Raw genomic sequence first — 21199 nt, 5'->3', positions numbered from 1 at the left:
AGCAACATTCCATGTAGAACCCCAAAGAGTAGCAAGATTCTAGAATTCTAAAGAATAACAAGATTCCATGCAGAATTTCAAAGTGTAGCAACATTTCATGTAGAACCCAAAGAGTAGCAAGATTCCATTCAGAATCCCAAGTACATAAGAACATAAGTGTTGCCATACTGGGACTGACCGAAGGCCCATCAAGCCCAGTATCCTGTTTCCAACAGTGGCCAATCCAGGTCACATGCACCTGGCAAGATTCCACTACACTCATTATTTTCTTTACCTCTATCATATTTTCCCTCAGCCGTCTTTTCTGCAAGCTGAACAGCCCTAGCCGCTTCAGCCTTTCCTCATAGAGAAGTCATCCCATCCTCTTTATCATTTCCATCACCCTTCTCTGTACCTTTTCTAATTCCACTATATCTTTATTGAGATGTGGTGACCACAATATTCAAGATGTGGTCGCACCATGAAGCGATACAAAGGCATTATATAGTCCAAAGTGTACTGACCCGGTAGCTCCAGGAGTTGTAGCTCGGGCCTTCACCCATCATAACAGTCTCTCCTATATACCCAGGTTGAAGTGCCCTGTCTCTTCCATGACCTTTACTTGCATAAAAACCTCTTGCTAAAGCTCGGCTCTGTTACCCACCTTCATCTAGTCATATCTAATGCCCACCTCCCCATATCTAACCCTCCACCTCCAACCCCACTCTCAATCTTCCATTCATATGGCATTTGTCATGGACACGCCAGCCTCCCCTAATCACCTCCACCCCATCAGCACAAAATCTTGCTACCCCTCCCAGTACTCAAGGCTCAACCATCTCACTCGCTCATCTCCCATTCAACAGTTTTTATGTTTAAGAAACCCACACTGGCTTCTACTCACTGCTTAAATTGCTCCGTTGGAACATCTCAGATATATTTGATTGGATCAGTGGAGCTTTATTATTCAGGGCATCAAAGGAATGGGGGTTGAAAATTTCACCCCAGCCACATTTTTAACTTGGCTCATATAATCCGAATCAAGCTCTGAGATCTATGAAGGAGACTTTCCTCCAGATTCCAGCACCCTCCAAAGCAAATTTACAGAGGACACCGAGTCGAGCTTTTTCTTACATTCCTCCACAGCTGTGGAAATATCTCCCAAAAGGGGTTTGTATTTTAGCCTTTACTTCTGTTGTTTGAAGCATATTAGAGGATTTTAATTTTTTTTATATGAGTTTAATGATTAAGGCCTATTTTCAGTACTTGGTTAACTATGGTCTGCTCTGTATATTAGCGATCTTTAATTTTTTTTATCATCATCGACAGGTTCTTAATCTTGTACCTTGATAGATATTTCTATACATTAACTTAATTTATTCTATTCTTGGTTCTCTAATTTGCAAACAATCCTTTTTAGTTAAGCTGCCTTAAGCATGTGGGCCAAAAATGAAAATAAATACATAAAGTACTGAGGTCATTAAATAGCAGAAGTAAAAGTGGCATATTCATTAATATTGTTCAAAAAGCCAATTAAAAAACAAAAAAAAAAACCCAGAGGTAATGTCTTAGGGTTCCTAGGGCTGATGATAAAACTCTGTGTATATTTTATTAAAGTTTCCTCTGGGCTTCCTTCCATGTGTCAGGTGAAAAACTTAGTGGGGCATTTGTTATCAATCCCAGGGCCTGAGAGATTGCTTATTTGAATTGCTTTTGTGTGTAATGTTAATACAATTTCTTGATTTTTGCTCTGCATGGTTGCTCTGGTGTTGTGCAGTGTTAAAGTCTGACTGCTACTACTGTTTATAGAGCCTTCTGGCTTCAACTGCTCATCCATTCTGCCACCAAATCTCTTTTTGCTTTGGAGAAAAGCTGATCTTTCCCTTCCTCCACAAAAGGAAACAAATAACACTTTTCATATATTTATATCACAAGCTAGTACTTGTCAAATGTAGGACATTAAAAGCCTGACTTTTACAGCACCTTAATAAATATCCCCCTAGAACAAAGTTATTTCAATAAAAATATATATTAAATGGAAATAGAAATTTGTGAATCAAAGTATCTTGTACATAAATATTGCCACATATTGTACATAAAGGTCCATCAAGCCCAGCATCCTGTTTCCAACAGTGGCCAATCCAGGTCACAAATACCTGGCAAGATCCCCCAAAAGTACGAAACATTTTATGATGCTTATCCCAGAAATAAGCAGTGGATTTTCCCCAAGTCCATTTTAATAACGGTCTATGGACTTTTCCTTTAGGAAGCCGTCCAAACCTTTTTAAAACCGTGTTTATCACATTCCTGGCAATAAATTCCAGAGTTTAATTACATGTTGAGTGAAGAAAACTTTTCTCTGATTCGTTTTAAATTTACTACTTCGTAGCTTTATCGCACGCCCCCTAGTCCTAGTAGTTTTGGAAAGAGTAAACAGATGCTTCATGTCTACCCGTTCCACTCCACTCATTATTTTATAAACCTCTATCATATCTCCCCTCAACCGTCTTTTCTCCAAGTTGAAAAGCCCTAGCCGCTTCAGCCTTTCCTCATAGGGAAGTCGTACCATCTCTTTTATCATTTTTGTCGCCTTTCTCTGTACCTTTTCTAATTCCACTGTACCTTTTCTGAGATGTGGTGACTAGAATTGCACACAGTATTCAAGGTGCGGTGGCACCATGGAGCGATACAAAGGCATTATAACGTCCTCATTTTTTTTTCATTCCTTTCCTAATAATACCTAACATTCTATTTGCTTTTTTTTTACCACTGCACACTGAGCAAAGGGTTTCAATATATCATCAATGATGACACCTAGAGCCTTACGTAGCTATAGTTCGGGTTCCTCTTTCCCACATGCATCACTTTGCACTTGTAAACCTATGAAATCTTCCTTTCTCTCTCAGTGATAACCTTCTCCCTGATATTCGGTCCATGATTTTTGTAAATGTTTGCGGCCGTGGGCTTTTTATACCCAGATATTCAGTGATGATTGGTGCTACGCATCCCAGGTAAACGAATAACAGTGGATCCAATAAAAGTCCTCTCACAGTTGGTGTCTTTCTAAACAAGGCCTTTGAAAGACCTTGTTTAGAAAGACACCAACTGTGAGAGGACTTTTTTTGGATCCACTGTTGTTCGTTTGTCTTTGTTCTCCTGTGGAGAGATCACCTTCTGTGGTGTTTGCTTCGTTGGACTTGGAGGTAACTCATCCCAGGTAACCAGACAAAGATAGGGAACAGCCTTTTTCTGTCTTAACTTTATCTCGGCAGTTACCTGGTTAATGGACTGAATATTGCTGCTAACTCCTGGCACCACCCAAGCTCCAATCCAGACCAACTTGCACTACCCAGATAGTGGAGAGGCGGTCTGACCGGAAACTGCTACTGAAAATTCAGGTATGGACCATGTCAGCAGGACGTATCCAGGTAGGAGCTGCTCCCTACCTGGATAATTCCCGCAGAATATCGACCCCTTTATTGAGTCATCACCTTCATCCCCCCACATCTCTTCCACCAAACTTTGGCTCAACTTTCTTTCAACATTTAGTAAACCAGCAGGCTGCAAGTTCTGCTCTTTAAGCAAGCATGGACTGCAGTAGGTAGCTTCTCCTGTAATGAAGCATCACATTAATTCTCTTGATAGGTATGTGGGGCAACGGGGGCCTGGCCCCCCCAAATTTCCTCTGGGCCCCTGGTTTTGCTAGCGGGGGTCCCCAATCCCCGACAGCTGAAGCCTAATCCAGCACTGGCACGTTGCCTGCCCTGCTCTCTCTTCCCCTCTCATCCTGCACACTTCTTTTAGTGAAATTGAGACTGTTCAATTTCACTAAAAGGAGCGTGCAGGACGTGAAGGGGAAGAGGGAACTTGGCAGGCTATGCGGCGGAACCAGAGACCGGCGCTGGAGAAGGCTTCAACTGGCGGGGGTTGGGTCGCCAGCCAAGGTATTTGCTGCAGCAGTGGGGGGAGGGGGGGGGGAGAGAGAGGCAAGGAAGGGGTGGCGCAGACCAAAATGTGCTCCCCCTCCAACTCAGGCTCTGGCCCCCTCCCACCATGAGGTCTGGCTATGCCCTTGCAAACCATGGAGAGGAGGATACAAGTCAGAGCTTCCCAAACTGTGGATCGGGACTCCAAACGGGGTCACGACTTAGGTGAGTTCTCCATAGGTACATCATTCTTCTGCACTAGGGGTTCACACTTTTTTATTTGGCTGCAATTTTGGGGGTCACAGCTACAAAAGGATTGGGAAGCACTGATATAAGTACTTTCAAATAAGGTAAAAGAATGTGCTCACCCCAAGGTCTTTGAAATCTTCCAATAAGTTCAATTTCTCAGGAACAGATTCCAGATGCTCCAGGGCCACTCTGGTGCTCTACATATGGGGAAAAAAATATGAAAGACCTAAACAGCAATTTTCAAACTGGCCACAGTGCTTTAACACGCCTACTGGCAGTGGAACGACAGGTCCTTTTGTATGGATATACTGTGTCTGCCTTGCCCTAACCCTGTCCACTTTTACCTGCATTGGGGGGGGGGGGGGGTGAGGGGGGGAGACATTCAACCTATGCTTTTCTTGGCTAAACCTGAGTTTATCTTCGTACTGTAAAAACCTTTCACCACAGCCCTCTTTCTCTTGATTTGGTGATCCTTCAATGAAAGTCCATTTTCCAGACAAGGCATCTCATTCAGCAAAACCTTCACTTACAGTCTTAACTTGCAATTTGATTAAGCATACACAAAAACATTACTTTACCATTACACTAGAACAAGGTATGACAGAATTTATACATTTGCCTGTGGGTGACCAGTACAGAATGCAGGATAAGTCTGTTGTCTTTTCTATTTTTCTTTGCTCCTCTGGACTTCCAGTTTCACCAGGCAAAATACCACATACAGTGGAGGTGCGATGATTCCTACGTGAAGTATTCAAGACAAAGGGGAACGGAGTAGGACAGGTAGGCTCTATCCAAACACATGGGAGACGTATGTATTTCCAAATCTTTATTGAGGAACAATCAATTGACTCTATTCTTCTTCAACTGATTGTTCCTCAATAAAGATTTGGAAATACATACGTCTCCCATGTGTTTGGATAGAGCCTACCTGTCCAACTTCCTTGTCTTCCAGTTTCACCAGCATGCTAAGGCTATTTTGGGTCCTATTTTCTATCCCCTCCTGACTCTTCTAGCCCAGCAATTGGGGTGACAGTCCTTAGCTCGGGGATACATCAAAGTGGACCCTAAAGCTGGCTGCTAGGTGTTGTCACTGAGGAATTGCTGAGGCTTTTGCTACCTTCACAACACTCAACCCAGTGCCGTGATACAGCATCGTGCAGCCCTTCCATTGAGATGGCCTCCTTAGCCTTTTAGTAAAGACACTGCTCTTTCCTGCTACAGTAAGATACACAGAACTCGATTCTGTACAGAGAAGGGCGACGAAAATGATAAAGGGAATGGAACGACTTCCCTATGAGGAAAGGCTGAGAAGGTTAGGGCTCTTCAGCTTGAGAGAAAAAGCGACTGAGGGGTGATATGATAGAAGTCTACAAGATAATGAGTGGAGTAGAGCGGACAGATGTGAAACGTTAGTTTACACTTTCAAACAACAACAAAACCAGGGGACACAAGATGAAGCTAGAATATGATAGATTTAAAACAAACAGGAGAAATTTTTTCTTTACTCAGCGTGTAGTTAGACTCTGGAACTCGTTGCCGGAGAATGTAGTGACAGCAGCTGGCCTTACGGAATTTAAAGGGGGTTTGGACAGATTCCTGAGGGAAAAGTCCATTGAACATTATTACATTTTTTTTTTTGGGGGGGGGGGGGGGGGGGGGTTGCCGGGTTCTTGAAGCCTGGATTGGCCGTTGTCGGAGAAAGGATGGACCCTTGGTCTTTTCCTAGTATGGCGGTGCTTATGTACTTATGTATATGTCACCCCCAAAAATGTAGGCTAAGTGCTGTTCTATAAAGGCTGCTCCAAGTTGGGCACCGTTTATAGAATAACGCTTAGCGCTGGGATCAACACCCAGTTTTGGACGCGAGGATTTACACCAATTGAACCCTGGTGTAAATCCTTGCACCTAAATTAGGCGCAGATCCCCTGAATTCTAAAACACTGCGCCAAAATGCTAGAAACGCCACTGACCTGGCTATGCCCCCTTTTCGGATCTGTGTGGAAAAATTTATGTGCGCGCCTTTATAGAACAGTGACTACAAAGATGTGTGAACAAATTCCAGACTGGTCTGCCTGACGCTGGTGCCGGGTAAAATAGTGGAAACTATTATAACGACGGACAAACATGGTTTAATGGGACAGAGTCAGCATGGGTTCAGCCGAGGGAAGTCTTACCTCAACAATTTGCTTCATTTCTTTGAAGGCGTGAATAAACATGTGGATAAAGGTGAGCCGGTTGATGTAATGTATCTAGATTGTCAGAAAGCTTTTCATAAAGTTGCTCATGAGAGACTCCTGAGAAGATTAAAGAGTCATGGGATAGGAGGCAAGGTTCTGGTGTGGATTAGGAATTGGTTATTGGACAGAAAACAGAGGGTAGGGTTAAGTGGTCATTTCTCTCAATGGAGGATGGGATTTGCGTTGCAAACCGTATGAGAGACTTGCCGACCTCAACATGTATACCTTGGAGGAAAGGAGAAACAGGGGTGACATGATACAGACGTTCAAATATTTGAAAGGTATTAAACCTCAAGCAAACCTTTTCCGGAGACGGGAAGGCGGTAGAACTAGAGGTCATGAATTGAGGTTGCAGTGGGGCAGACTCAGTACTAATGTCAGGAAGTATTTTTTCACGGAGAGGGTGGTGGATATGTGGAATGCCCTCCCGCGGGAGGTGGTGATGAAAATGGTAATGGAATTCAAACATGCGTGGGATAAACACAAAGGAATCCTGTTTAGAAGGAATGGATCTATGGAATCTTAGCGGACATTGGGTGGCAACGCCGGTATTTAGAGAGTAAAACCAGAGCAGGGCAGACTTCTACGGCCTGTGCCCTGATCATGACTGAATAGATATGGATGGGCTGAAATGTAAATATTAAGGGGCTTCAACGTTGCCACCCAAATAATTCAAAACAGACCTCACGAACCACGTAAATCACAGGCTTCAAAATGGGTTCTTCCCCACAGATAAAGAAAACATCCTACTTACTCCGCTACCGAAAGATGCTAAGAAAAGCACAATGGACCTAACCAACTATCGCCCAGTAGCATCTATTCCGCTCATAACCAAACTCATGGAAGGCATAGTGACGAAACAATTCACTGAATACCTAAATAATCACTCAATTCTGCACGAATCTCAATCATGATTTCGGTCAAATCATAGCACCGAAACTGTTCTACTGTCCGCAATGAACTCATTCAAACAAGCAATTGCAACTGGTAACAACATACTCCTCCTACAATTCGACATGCCCAGTGCCTTTGACATGGTTAATCATGAAATACTATTACATATACTAGAATACTTCGGAGTAGGAGGCACAGTTCTCAAATGGTTCAAAGAATTCCTGACCACAAGATCATACCAAGTAACAACGAACGCGGACAGATCACCCCCATGGATACCTGAATGTGGAGTCCCCCAAGGATCCCCCCTCTCACCAACCTTATTTAACCTAATGATGATACTTTTAGCCAAACTTCTAGCCAACCAAAACCTCGACCCCTACATATATGCAGATGACGTCACAATCTACATCCCATTCAAACATGATTTAAATGAAATCACCAACGAGATCAACCAAAGCCTCCAAACAATGCACACATGAGCAGATGCATTCCAACTAAAACTAAACGCAGAAAAAACACGTGGTGGGGCGAACGCCTATCTCCATGGGCGTCTATGTCTGAAAATGGGTACGTGAAGAGGCGGGACAGACCATATTTTCGAAAAAATGGACGTTTTTCAGCTGGGCGTTTGTTTTTTTTGGCGATAATGGAAACTAAAAACACCCAGCTCAAAAACGTCCTAATCCGAGCCATTTGGTCATGAGAGGGGCCATGATTCGTAGTACACTCGCCCCCCTGACATGCCAGGACACCAACTGGGCACCCTAGAGGTTAGTGCGGTGGACTTCAGACAACGCTCCCACATGCATTGCTCCCTTACCACGGGTGCTGAGTACCTAACCCCCTCCCCCAAAACCCACTACCCACAAATGTACAACACTACCATAGCTCTTAGGGGTGAAGGGGGCACCTACATCTGGGAACAGTGGGTTTTGCAGACCTCCCATTTACCAGCACAAGTGTTACAGGTGGGGGGGGGGGGATGGGCCTGGGTCCACCTGGCTGAAGTGCACTGCGGTACCCACTAAAAGTGCTCCAGGGACCTGCATACATGCAGGCCTCTAGGACTTGTTGCTGCTATATAACATTGGCACACCAGTTGACACCTGAAGACTAATCTCTACGAAAATGTCCTTTATTGGAATAAGCACGCTTACTCACAGTTAACTGCAGATCAGAGGTTGTGCCCCACTGGCAACGAGTCTCCCTGGTACTGAGATTAGCAGTAGGTCAGAGCTGGCAGAATGCTGTACAAAGCTCTTTCAGCCACATTCAAGGTAAGAACTAAGTTCTGTAACGTGGCTAACACGTGAAAGGGATCTAAAACTGGCTTACAAAAAATGGCCACTACCTCATGGACTACCGGAAACAAAACATGGCACACTCTGACCTAGTAAGCAGGGGGAAAAGCACCATGGGAGTACAGCCTACCAACTACCAACATCGTGAGCATTTGCCACAAGCTACTGGAATCACGGAGCCCAATACCCTACACCCACCACAATGCATTGCTGATGTGACTTTGCAGTGCCCTTAGCAGAAAAGGTGTCACACCCACCCGAGAGCCACATCAGAACCAGGGAAAGGCTGTCATAGGATAGAACACATTCTGCTGTCATGGAGGTGGGTACGGCATTTGAGGCTGGCATACAGGCTGGAAAAAAAGTTTTTACAGTGGGGTTTTTTTGGTGGGAGGGGGTTAGTGACCACTGAGGGAGTCCGGGGAGGTCATCCCTGATTCCCTCCAGTGGTCATCTGGTCAGTTGGGGCACTTCTTTGGGACCTGTTCGTGAAAAAAAAGGGTCCAAAAAAGTGACCCAAAATCGCGGTAAAAACACCTTTTTTTTCTATTATCAGCTAAAGACGCCCATCTCTCCTCGGCGAATAACCACGCCCCAGTTCCACCTCCAACACGCCCCCATCAACTTTACCCGTTTCCGCGACGGATTGCAGTTGGAAACGCCCAAAATCGGCTTTCAATTATACTGATTTGGGCGCCCACGGGAGAAAGACGCCCATCTCTCGATTTGGGTCGCAATATAGGCGTTTTTCTCTTTCGATTATAAGCTGGAATGTCTTGTACTCACCTCGCAACATAACACAAAAAATGTCTCCACCATAATCACACCATACTGGTCTCTTCCTATCTCTCAAAACTTGAAAATTCTTGGAGTCAGCATTGATAGAAACCTAACTCTTGAAGCCCACGTGAAAAACACGATGAAAAAGATGTTCTACTCCATGTGGAAACTCAAAAGAGTAAAACTGTTCTTCCCAAGATACATCTTCCGTACCCTGGTACAGTCAATGGTAATAAGTCATCTGGACTACTGCAACGCACTGTATGCTGGCTGTAAAGAACAGACTATCAAAAAACTCCAAACTGCCCAGAATACTGCCGCCAGATTCATATTTGGAAAAACTAAATATGAAAGTGCAAAACCCTTAAGAGAGAAACTTCATTGGCTCCCACTTAAGGAACGAATTGTGTTCAAAATCTGCACGATTGTACACAAAATCATTCACGCAGACACTCCAATATACATACTAAAGCTCGTGGACCTACCTCCCAGAAACGCCACAAGATCATCCCGCAAATTTCTCAACCTGCACTTCCCCAGCTGTAAAGGACTAAAATACAAGCTGATGCATGCCACTACCTTCTCTTACATGAGCACGCAGTTATGGAACGCACTACCTACAGACCTGAAAACAATCAACGAAATAACCACCTTTCGCAAAGCCCTGAAGACATACCTCTTCAACAAAGCCTACAACGAGAACCGATAACCTCACTAATCCACCTCACCAACCTACTCAGTTATGAAAATCCACCTCTATAACTACCCTAACCATTCCCTTCCTTCTTCTCTCTTCCCTACTTAATCTCTGCACAATACTAACTCTATCTGATATCTTGTAATGCCATTGTTAAAACTATGTAAGCCACATTGAGCCTGCAAATAGGTGGGAAAATGTGGGATACAAATGCAATAAATAATAATAATAATAATAACTTTTAGTACAGGAACAGTTCTGGGCAGACTTACTGTCTGTGCCCTGAGAATGGCAAGGACAAATCAAACTCGGGTATACATATAAAGTATCACATACCATATAAAATGAGTTTATCTTGTTGGGCAGACTGGATGGACCGATCAGGTTTTTATCTGCCATCATTTACTATGTTACTATGTGAACAGTGGAGTGCCGCAGGATCTGTACTGGGACCGGTGCTATGTAACATATTTATAAATGATCTGGAAATCAGGACAATGTGTGAGGTGATTAAATTTGCAGATGACACAAAACTATTCAAGGTTGTTAAAACACGTGCAAACTGTGAAATATTGCAGGAAGAGCTTAGGAAATTGAAAGACTGGGTGTCCAAATGGCAGATGAAATTAAATTTGGACAAATGCAAGTTGATGCACATTGGAAAGAATAATCCGAATCATAGTTACAGTACCTGATGCCAGGGTCCACTTTGGGGGTCAACGCTCCAGAAAAGATCTAGGTGTCGTTGTAGATAATACGCTGAAATCTTCTGCTCAGTGTGTGGCGGCAGCCAAAAAAGCAAACAGAATGCTAGGAATTATTAGGAAAGAGACGGTGAATAAGACCAAAAATACTATAATGCCTTTGTATCGCTCCATGGTGTGACCGCACCTTAAGTATTGCATTCAGTTCTGGTCACCGTATCTCAAAAAAGATATAGTGGAATTAGAAAAAGTTCAAAGAACAGCGACCAAGATGATAAAGGGGATGGAACTCCTCTCGTATGAGGAAAGGCTAAAGAGGTTAGGGCTCTTCAGTTTGGAAAAGAGACTGATGAGGGGAGATAAGATTGACATGTACAAAATCCTGAGTGGTGTAGAACGAGTAGAAGTAAATCAATTTTTTACTTGTTCCAAAAGTACAAAGACTAGGGGGACACTCGAGGAAATTACATGGAAATACTTTTTAAAACAAATAGGAGGAAACTTTTTTTCACTCAAAGAATAGTTAAGCTGTGGATCTCGTTGCCAGAGGATTGTCTTTTTCCAGTAGATTGGTTAGAGCAGTAGGCCAACCAGTGCGGCTCCTTGTGACATTGGGCAAGTCACTTAAACCCTCCACTATCTCAGGTACAAAACTGAGGAGCACTTTTACTAAAGCTTAGCATCCGCTAATAGAATTAGTGCACACTAACCCCAATTCTATAACTGGCGCTTAAAATCATGCGCATGTGCAATTTAATTGAATGAGTCAATCAGTGCTGATAACTGGGTGCAAATAATCAATTATCGGTACTAGCTGACAGTTAAAATTTACCTGCGCTGTTTTAGTCCCAAGGACTTGTGTGCAAATTTTAGGTGCTGCTCCAAAAATAGGGGGGGGGGGGGGGTCACTGGAAGATCAGGTGCGTTACTACAATTCATGCGTGCTGTTATAGAATAAGGGGGATCTGCGTCTAATTTAGGCACGAGGATTTATACCAGGGTTTACTTGGTGTAAATCCTTGTGTCAAAGTTAGGCGCAGTGCAAAGCGTATTCTATAAATGGTGCCTAACTTTCAGCGTGCTGCCTTTCCGACAGCCACCCAACTTAAAACACAGCGGGTGGGGGGGGGGGGGGTGCCAGACGACCCTCTTCTCCTGCCACCTGGCACCTGACCCAACCTTTAAAAAAATCTCTGAAGCGGTGGCGCGGTGCCTTGCGTCTGCTCTGCGTGTAACGGAAGAAAAATTGCCTCGTCGGCCGGCCTTCCCTCACTGTGTCCCGCCTTCGCAGAAATAGCAAGTTACATCAGAGGGCGGGACACAGTGAGGGAAGGCTAGCCGATGACGTGATTTTTCTTCCTTTACATGCAGAGCAGACGCGAGGCGCTGCGCCGCCGCTTCAGAGATTTTTTTAAAAGGCTGGGTCAGGTGCCGGGTGGCAGGAGAAGAGGGTCGTCTGGCGACGGAGCTGGTAGGTAGGCGGGGAGCTGGGCGCCAGCGCAGCATCTCCCCACCCTCTGACACCCGGGATGGACCGCCCCGCCCTTGGTACACCACTGCTACTTCGAATGTCAACATGACATGTAATAGAACATTTTAATAGACGGCATAGGGTGTAAGCAAAGATGGAACATATAGATAGATAAAACAGCATAACAGGAGTAAGAAAATAAGGAGACTAATTAAAGAGAGTTGCAGATGAGGTCAGAAAGGTGCTTGAATATTATCTTAGCTAGGGTAGGAGTTTGAGTGTGAGCGACTGTGTGTGTGTGTGTTGCCAAGCTTTCACCTGCTTCCTGAAGTACAGATAGTTTTGTGTTGTACCCCACAGAGATGCTGTGCTAGCAGACCCAAAATATCAAATCAGCATTACAGCTGACAGGTGACCTCACAATCAGAGATGTGGAGATAGAAGTTTGACCACACTAAAAACTTATCACTTTCATTCCATTCATTAAAAAAAAAAAAAAAAATTAGATGGTGCATTAAACAGAGACTAATAATGAGAAAACGGGATTCAGTCCCCAAGACAGGAAGTAACCTGTGGGTTTGAGTGTTAATTGGCAGTCGTTCTCAGGAAGCTTTTAGAGTGTGGTGAGAGCTGCAGATGTGCCAAGAACTAAACATTCCTAAGAGGAAGATCTGACGAACGATCAATTTCCCCATTAAATTTACTGGAAGGGAGAAGAAAATGATAAAGTAGCCTGTTAGCAAGAAGAGGAGGCAATGCCGGCAGCTCTGCTTCCAAAAAGAATATAAGGCAGTGGGTCTGACAACTGTCCTGGGTGGGGGGGGGGGGGGGGGGGGGGGGCACCAGCCAGTCAGGTTTTCAGGGTATTCCATCTGAATACGCATAAGACAGATTTACATGTTTATCTCCATTATAGTAGAATTAGAAAAGGTTCAAAGAAGAGCGACCAAAATGATAAAGGGGATGGAACTCCTCTAGTATGAGGTAAGGGTAAAGAGCTTAGGGCTCTTCAGCCTGGAAAAGAGACGATGGGGGGGGGGGGGGAGATATGATTGAGGCCTACAAAATCCTGTGTAGAACGAGTAGAAGTAAATCGATTTTTTATTTGTTCCAAAAGTACAAAGACTAGGGGACACTCGAGGAAGTTACATGGAAATACTTTTAAAACAAATAGGAGGAAATATTTTTTCACGCAACGAACAGTTAAGCTCTGGAACTCTTTGCTGGAGGATGTGGTAACAGCGGTTAGCGTATCTGGGTTTAAAAAAGGTTTGGACAAATTCCTGGAGGAAAAGTTCATAGTCTGCTATTGAGACAGACATGGGAAGCAACTGCTTGCCCTGGGATTTGTAGTATGGAGTGTTGCCACGATTTGGGTTTCTGCCAGGTACTTGTGACCTGGTTTGGCCACTGTTTAGAAAACAGGATAGTGGGCTAGATGGACCATTGGTCTGATCCAGTATGGCTACTCTTATGTTATGTTCTTATATGCAAATGTCTCTCACGCATAATCATTAGGGCTATCCTGAAAACCCAACTGCCTGGTGGGTCCTAAACACACCGGGGTAATATTTAACCCAAGGCGGGCAGTGTTTTTATACTGGATATTCAGTGCTTGACCCCAGCCAGTTACCAATGCGACATACCTGGTATCTTTTTTTTTTTTTTAATTACATTTGTACCCCGTGCTTTCCCACTCATGGCAGGCTCAATGCGGCTTACATGGGGCAATGGAGGGTTAAGTGACTTGCCTAGAGTCACAAGGAGCTGCCTGTGCCTGAAGTGGGATTTGAACTTAGTTCCCCAGGACCAAAGTCCACCACCTTAACCACTGGGCCACTCCTCCACTGTTGCTACTATTTGAGATTCTACATGGAACGTTGCTATTCCACTAGCAACATTCCATGTAGAAGTCGGCCCTTGCAGATCACCAGTGTGGCCGTGCAGGCTTCTGCTTCTGTGAGTCTGACGTGCAGGACGTCAGACTCACAGAAACAGAAGCCTGCGCAGCCTTCGACATGGAATGTTGCTAGTGGAATAGCAACATTCCATGTAGAATCTCCAACAGTAGCAACAGAATCTCAATAGTAGCAACATTCCATGTAGAATCTCCAATAGTATCTATTTTATTTTTGTTACATTTGTACCCTGCGCTTTCCCACTCATGGCAGGCTCAATGCGGCTTACATGGGGCAATGGAGGGTTAAGTGACTTGCCCAGAGTCACAAGGAGCTGCCTGTGCCTGAAGTGGGAATCGAACTCAGTTCCCCAGGACCAAAGTCCACCACTCTAACCACTAGGCCACTCCTCCACTGTTGCTACTATTTGAGATTCTACATGGAATGTTGCTATTCCACTAGCAACATTCCATGTAGAAGTCGGCCCTTGCAGATCACCAATGTGGCCGCGCAGGCTTTTGTTTCTGTGAGTCTGACTCACAGAAACAGAAGCCTGCGCAGCCTTCTACATGGAATGTTGGTAGTGTTCCATGTAGAATCTCCAACAGTAGCAACATTCCATGTAGAATCTCCAATAGTATCTATTTTATTTTTGTTACATTTGTACCCTGCGCTTTCCCACTCATGGCTGGCTCAATGCGGCTTACATGGGGCAATGGAGGGTTAAGTGACTTGCCCAGAGTCACAAGGAGCTGCCTGTGCCTGAAGTGGGAATCCAACTCAGTTCCCCAGGACCAAAGTCCACCACCCTAACCACTAGGCCACTCCGCCACTCCACTCCCTGTCTGAGTGCCAACACGAGTTCTAACATCGCAAGCCACATTGAACCGAACATGTTTGGAAAACGTGGGCTATAAATGCCGCTATAAATAAAATAAAATACAAAAATATCGACGGCTTTCCTGGCTTGGAGTGCAACCCCGTAATGGAGGATGAAGAACCCTATTTCTGTCATTATTAACCGTACTCATCTGCTGAAGAAGACAGACCTACTCATGTGGAATAAAATCCTATGAAAGACGGCAGCATCGGCTGACAAAAAAGGACAATTAAACAATGTTAATTATCTCCCAGAAACAAGCAAATGATGTGCCATAAATGCAGATAACAAGAGGCTGAAGAGCACAATCATGTCTGTCTGCTCATTAGTTAAAGAGGAACAAAGCCTGCGGATACTCCGATGAACTCGATAAGACCCAGCGGCTGCATCTGTACTCACTTTTACCAGCGATGCTGATTTATTTCAAAAGCCATATCATGAATGGTTAATAGTTCCAGGATTATCTACTTTTTACTTAATGTTATGTTTGCTCATCACGGCTATTGTGTGGGAGTTTACAAGTGGGGAGATAGGAACAGGGACGCTTAATCCTTTTACTCTGAAACCTCTTCATCTGCGGCAGTTGATATGTTTGCTGAGGGAAAGGTCTAAATCACAATCATGAATTTGGATTTATTTTAGACTCAATATGCAGCAGTAAAAAAAAAACAATAGAATTCAATGTCTTCTGTATTTTTATTTTGAAAAATACTTAGGGGGTGACATTCAAAGGAAGCTGTATGTTCATAAGTACATAAGTAATGCCACACTGGGAAAAGACCAAGGTTCCATCGAGCCCAGCGTCCTGTCCACGACAGCGGCCAATCCAGGCCAAGGGCACCTGGCAAGCTTCCCAAACGTACAAACATTCTATACATGTTATTCCTGGAACTGTGGATTTTTCCCAAGTCCATTTAGTAGTGGTTTATGGACTTGTCCTTTAGGAAACCATCTAACCCCTTTTAAAACTCTGCCAAGCTAACCGCCTTCACCACGTTCTCCGGCAATGAATTCCAGAGTTTAATTATGCGTTGGGTGAAGAAAACCTTTCTCTGATTTGTTTTAAATTTACTACACTGTAGTTTCATCGCATGCCCCCTAGTCCTAGTATTTTTGGAAAGCGTAAACAGACGCTTCACATCCATCCTTCAGTGTATAACTTCCCTGTCTGTGGCTTCTCGGCGCTTATATGGATAATATCTGAGTGGCCTGTATCGCAGTGGTGTAGCCACGGGGGGGGGGGGGGGGGGGGCTTGGCTAACATTGTGGCAGCTAATACAGGGCTGGCGGGGGTGCTGAAGCCCTGTAGCCGAAGTTTCCATGCTGCCTGAGTAGCAGAAGTCGGCAGGGTGTTCTAACGGCCTGATGCCGGTGCTTCTGTGCGTGCTTCTTAGACAGAGCCTGCAGGGCTCCAGCGGTGAAACTTTGGCTGGCAGGGCTTGAGCAATCCAGAAGTGGGACAGAATTCTGGTCACCGCATCTCAAAAAAGATATAGTGGAATCAGAAAAGGAACAGAGAAGGGTGACGAAAATGATAAAGGGGATGGGATGACTTCCTTATGAGGAAAGGCTAAAGTGACTAGAGCTCTTCAGCTTGGAGAACAGAGGGCTGAAGGGAGATATGATAGAGGTCTATAAACCACTGAGTGGAGTGGAACACATAGATTTGAATTGCTTCTTTACTCTTTCCAAAAATACTAGGACTAGGGGGCACACAATGAAGTTACTAAGTAGTAAATTTAATACAAATCAGAGAAAATATTTCTTCACTCAATGTGTAATTAAACTCTAGAATTAAATGCCAGAAAATGTTAACAGCAGTTAGCTTAGCAGGATTTAAAAAACAGGTCTGGATAATTTCCTACAAGAAAAGTCTATAAACCATTATTAGGATGGACTACGGAAAATCCACTGCTTATTCCTAGGATAAGCAGCATAAAATCTGTTTTACTGTTCTGGGATACTTCTGACCTGGATTGGTCACTGTTGGAAACAGGATACTGAGCTTGATGGACCTTCAATCTGTCCCAGTATGGCAACTTATGTTCTTCTTCCTGCAGACCTGGCTCCCTCTCCAATTTTAACGCTACTTCTCCACCACTAAGACCTGAATGAAGAAGTTTGGGAGTGCTCTATTCTGTATGAGGTCTCACTCTGATGCTCTCATGCCAGGGCAACACTGTGGCACACCAGAGCCTGGTGGAGGACTTAGCTCTTCCAATAAAGCCTCCAGTGGGATGTCACTTAAAGGTGCAGTGGTTGAGCCCTAACCTGAGAGCTGCATCGTACATCAGTAGTATTGCTAGGGTGGAAGCCTGAGATCAGAGTTGATGTAAAGCTAGGTTTCTCATTTGGAAGAACAAAATGCCAACTAACCAAGACATACTTTTATCACCATGAGTGCAGAGCTGCCAAGGGGCTGGATCACTAAGAGGGAGATTTTGACCACTCCCTAGTTCTTTCCAGCCATGCCCCCAATATCCTATCTCTTGGCTCCACCCCTGACAGACGTCAGATGGCACCAAGATGTCGCTCCCCCCTCAGGCAGTGGGAGATGGCTTAATAAAACGTCATCTCTTGCTGTCATGGGACCAGTCTTGCTATAAGAGAAGTGAGATTTTGCAGCTGTTATCACGAGACTGGTCTTACGGCAGCAGGAGGTGATGTCTTATTAATGTGTCTTCAGCTGCTGCTGCTCAGCAGGAGAACTCCACACACCAACAGGAATGCAGGAGATGACCTGTGAAAGTGGTAGACTTGGCAGGTCTGTAAGTGGCTGACTAATTCTAAAAGGTTATTACCAATTCAATGCTCTTTGAGACTCTGAAGTTAGTACGTGCTACTACAGGGGTGGCTTAACTGATTTTGGGTTGAGGAATGTAAAAGATGTAGTGATTTATATAGGATAATCAAAGATGACAGATAAGCTAGAATTTGTGAATGAAGTACTTTCTGAGTTACGATTAGGATTTTATATTGAACACAAAAGGTGATTGTAAGCCAATGAAGCTGTCTAAATACAGGAGAAATAGGATGAAAGCGTCGAACACCTGACAGAATGTGTATAGACGTGTTCTGAACTGACTGTAATTTTTTGAGAAGGGAGGATGGAAGACCAGTATAAACATTACAATAATCATGTTTTGAAATGACTAGTGAATGGAGAAGTATAGAACAAGCATCATCATCCAAAAAAGAGTGAAGAATGTGAAATGAACATAGAGAAGAGAATCAGGAGCGTACAACTGAGGGGAAAAAGAAAGTAGGGATAACTCTAAAAAAATCTACAAGCTTAAGAGGAGAACCACGAATAGTAGGAGCTAAACTAAGTTGTCAGAGTATGCCTAGTCACCCAAAGTGCTAGAGATTTAGCGAGGTTGAGGACCAAGCGATTAGAAGATAGCCAGCGATCAATGGTGTCGAGGCATATTTGCAGAGTAGAAAGATTGGGTGAAACAGAGACATAAGTGGAAACCAAGAGAATGTCATCTTCATAGATGTAGAATTTCAAGCCAGCAGTCTGAATCAAAAGGACTAGTGGAGCCAGGAAAATATTAAAAAGAAGAGGCAAAGAGAATAGAACGTTGTGGAACACCACATTGAAGAGTACAGGATGCAGACCACAAACTTTCCATTAGAGAGAATGAAGATACCTGTAGTAGCAAGATGAGAAAGAAGTAAAGAGTGATCTACCAAGTCAAAGACAGCTGTTAAGCCAAGGAAAACAATGCCAGAAACCATAGTGCATGGGGTGAAACATATTGGATGCTTCAATATGATCAGTTAGTTGGAGGAATACGATCTTTTCTAGGTCTATGTGAAATGGGCTGATAATTTGATGATTCAAACTTGTCGAGAGAGGATGTTTTTTAGAATGGGATGGACAACTGGGGTTTTCCAGGGGGTAGGAGCAACCCCAATTGAAAGACTATTTCTAATCACAGAGGAGGCAAAAGTAAGTAGTTTATGCTTCGGATTATCTAGCCAAGATGGAGGCTGAGGGCCACATACACAATATGACTTTTTAAAAAAAAGAATTTGAGAAAATTAGAAAGCTCAAAGCAGGCTGGTATGATAAAGTGGGACCAAGTAGAACTTATAGTAATAGCGGTAGATGAAAAGAGGAGGGGGGGGGGGGGGGGGGGGGGGGGGGGGGGGGGGAGACAGAGGAAAGGTGGAAAGGTTAGTATGGGAACCTGGACAGGAAAGGAAATGTACACAAATGATTTTAAGGACCTTTTCTACAAAGCTGTAGGCAAAATCATCAGCACTTAAAGTAGCTGGAAGAGAATGACGAGGACCAAGTGATGAAAGTTTACTTAAAAATGAAACAATGTTAGGGTCAGGGGGGATGACTAAAGATCTGACAACAGTTAAAGAACGGTGGGAGAAAGATTTGGGAATAGGCCTCTCCAACTGGGATATAAACAGACAAGTGAAAGGTATTGCAAACTTAGTTAGTGGAGCCTATTATCGGGAATGTGCTTTTCGAGTACTTCATAGGGCTTACTTCACACAAGTACAATTAGCAAAATTTGGGGGAACACAAAATTCCATATGCATACGGTGTAAAAATGCAGAAAATACATTCTATCATGCATTTTGGAGTTGTGAGACCATACAGGGCTTCTGGTCCAGAGTAGCCACTTATCTGTCAAATTTGCTGTCCTGTGAAGTAATAGGAACCCCCTCACAGATGTTATTGGATATATATGGGTCGTTCAGAGGAAATACCTCAGAGGAAACATTATTTTTTCGTAAGGGGTGTCTGCTAGCAAAGAAATGTATATTGCAAAAATGGACTTCAGAGGCAGTACCAGAATTTTGGCACTGGCGGAACATGGTGCACCAGCTGCTGATGTGGGAGGCAAGAGAAGCCAGAGGATCCCCAAAACGAAAAACTCAGTTTTTGAAGATCTGGGGAAAATATATAGATACCTTATCAGCTAAGGGTAAGAGCTTTGTGCTTAATGTGCTATAAACATTATACTGATACTGAATGCAGATCAATCTCTTCTTCAAGAGGATTATGAGTTTTCCAGGGGGGAGGGAGGGGATGGGGAGAAGGGGGGGGGGGGGGGGGTGGGAGAAAGGGAATAAATACGAGAAAACAGTAGACCCGTACTGTTGGATGTATGAATAGCATGGAATTTCATGACTGGTTGTATATACTGAATATCTGTTGTTGATAAAAGTGTACACTGTTTTCAATAAAAACCGTTGAAATATAAAAATGAAACAATGTGTGTGTGATTGGTTAGGGGATTCACAAATAAGGTTTGAGTAGAAATTGGTTAAAGTAGTTCTTTAGGAGCAAGTGATATGAATGAAGGTGAATAGAGGAATGTGATTTATGCTAGATCCTCTCAGCATGGCACAAAAGCAGGTCACCATTATACTGGGGTTTATGAGATGAGGCCGATGATGAAGTATCATTGTATGGGACACAGGGTTGAAGAAGAGAGGGCAGAATCGTATTCCAGGTAACAACCTGGGTGGAAAGTGGTAAATCTTCAAATTCAGAGGGGAAGGCAGCGTGTAGAGTGGGGGGTGGTAGTAGCATCAATAGAGCTGAAATCAAGAAAGGATGAGCTGATATGGGGAACAGAAGGGTTCGGTCCAGTCAAAGAAACAAAGAACTTAATTAAATAACGGTCCATCCATGGTAATAATGATAAAGAAACGTTAGTTAAGGATATTAAGTCCAAATGATGAGATATGCCCAGATCTAAAGTATGGGCAGCCCGATGGGCCGGGCACCCTGCCAATGCCCACATCCTTAGCAGACCCTCAGGAACATCTTTCTCACATCAACCTGTCTCTTCCTGAGACTTCTGGCTGAGGGATCAGCAATACACATAAAAGAGTGTGGAGCCTTACAGTAGAAAGACCTCCTCAAAGCTGTAACTGTTTTGGGTATAGTTTCAGTAAACAGTTGGAGCACCTGTTTCTGAGTTATTATTTGAAGGGACCTCTGTGCCAGGCCTTAAATGGAAATCCTGTCCCCTTGGATAAAAGCACGTGTGTTGAGAGTAAAAAGGGAAGAGGACCAAGAATAACTAAGGGCTCTTTTACCAATGTGTTCAATTCTGGTCGCATCTCAAAAAAGATGTAGTGGAATTAGAAAAGGTGCAGAGAAGGGCGACAAAAATGATAAAGGGGATGGGACGACTTCCCTGT

General features: G+C 43.8%; 1 protein-coding gene across 1 annotated transcript in view; it reads right to left on the bottom strand.

The window, feature by feature from the left end:
* The window catches only part of CEP128 (centrosomal protein 128), a 524271-nt gene that overhangs the window by 44989 nt on the left and 458083 nt on the right, over nucleotides 1-21199 (bottom strand). Inside the window, exon 21 of the mRNA XM_030215382.1 lies at nucleotides 4274-4351. Coding sequence (XP_030071242.1) covers nucleotides 4274-4351 — 78 coding nt within the window. The remainder of the gene's footprint in view (nucleotides 1-4273; nucleotides 4352-21199) is intronic.

Source organism: Microcaecilia unicolor, chromosome 9 (genome assembly GCF_901765095.1).
Source record: "Microcaecilia unicolor chromosome 9, aMicUni1.1, whole genome shotgun sequence".
Taxonomy (NCBI): Eukaryota; Metazoa; Chordata; class Amphibia; order Gymnophiona; family Siphonopidae; genus Microcaecilia; species Microcaecilia unicolor.
This window is presented reverse-complemented; position numbering and strand designations above follow the sequence as displayed.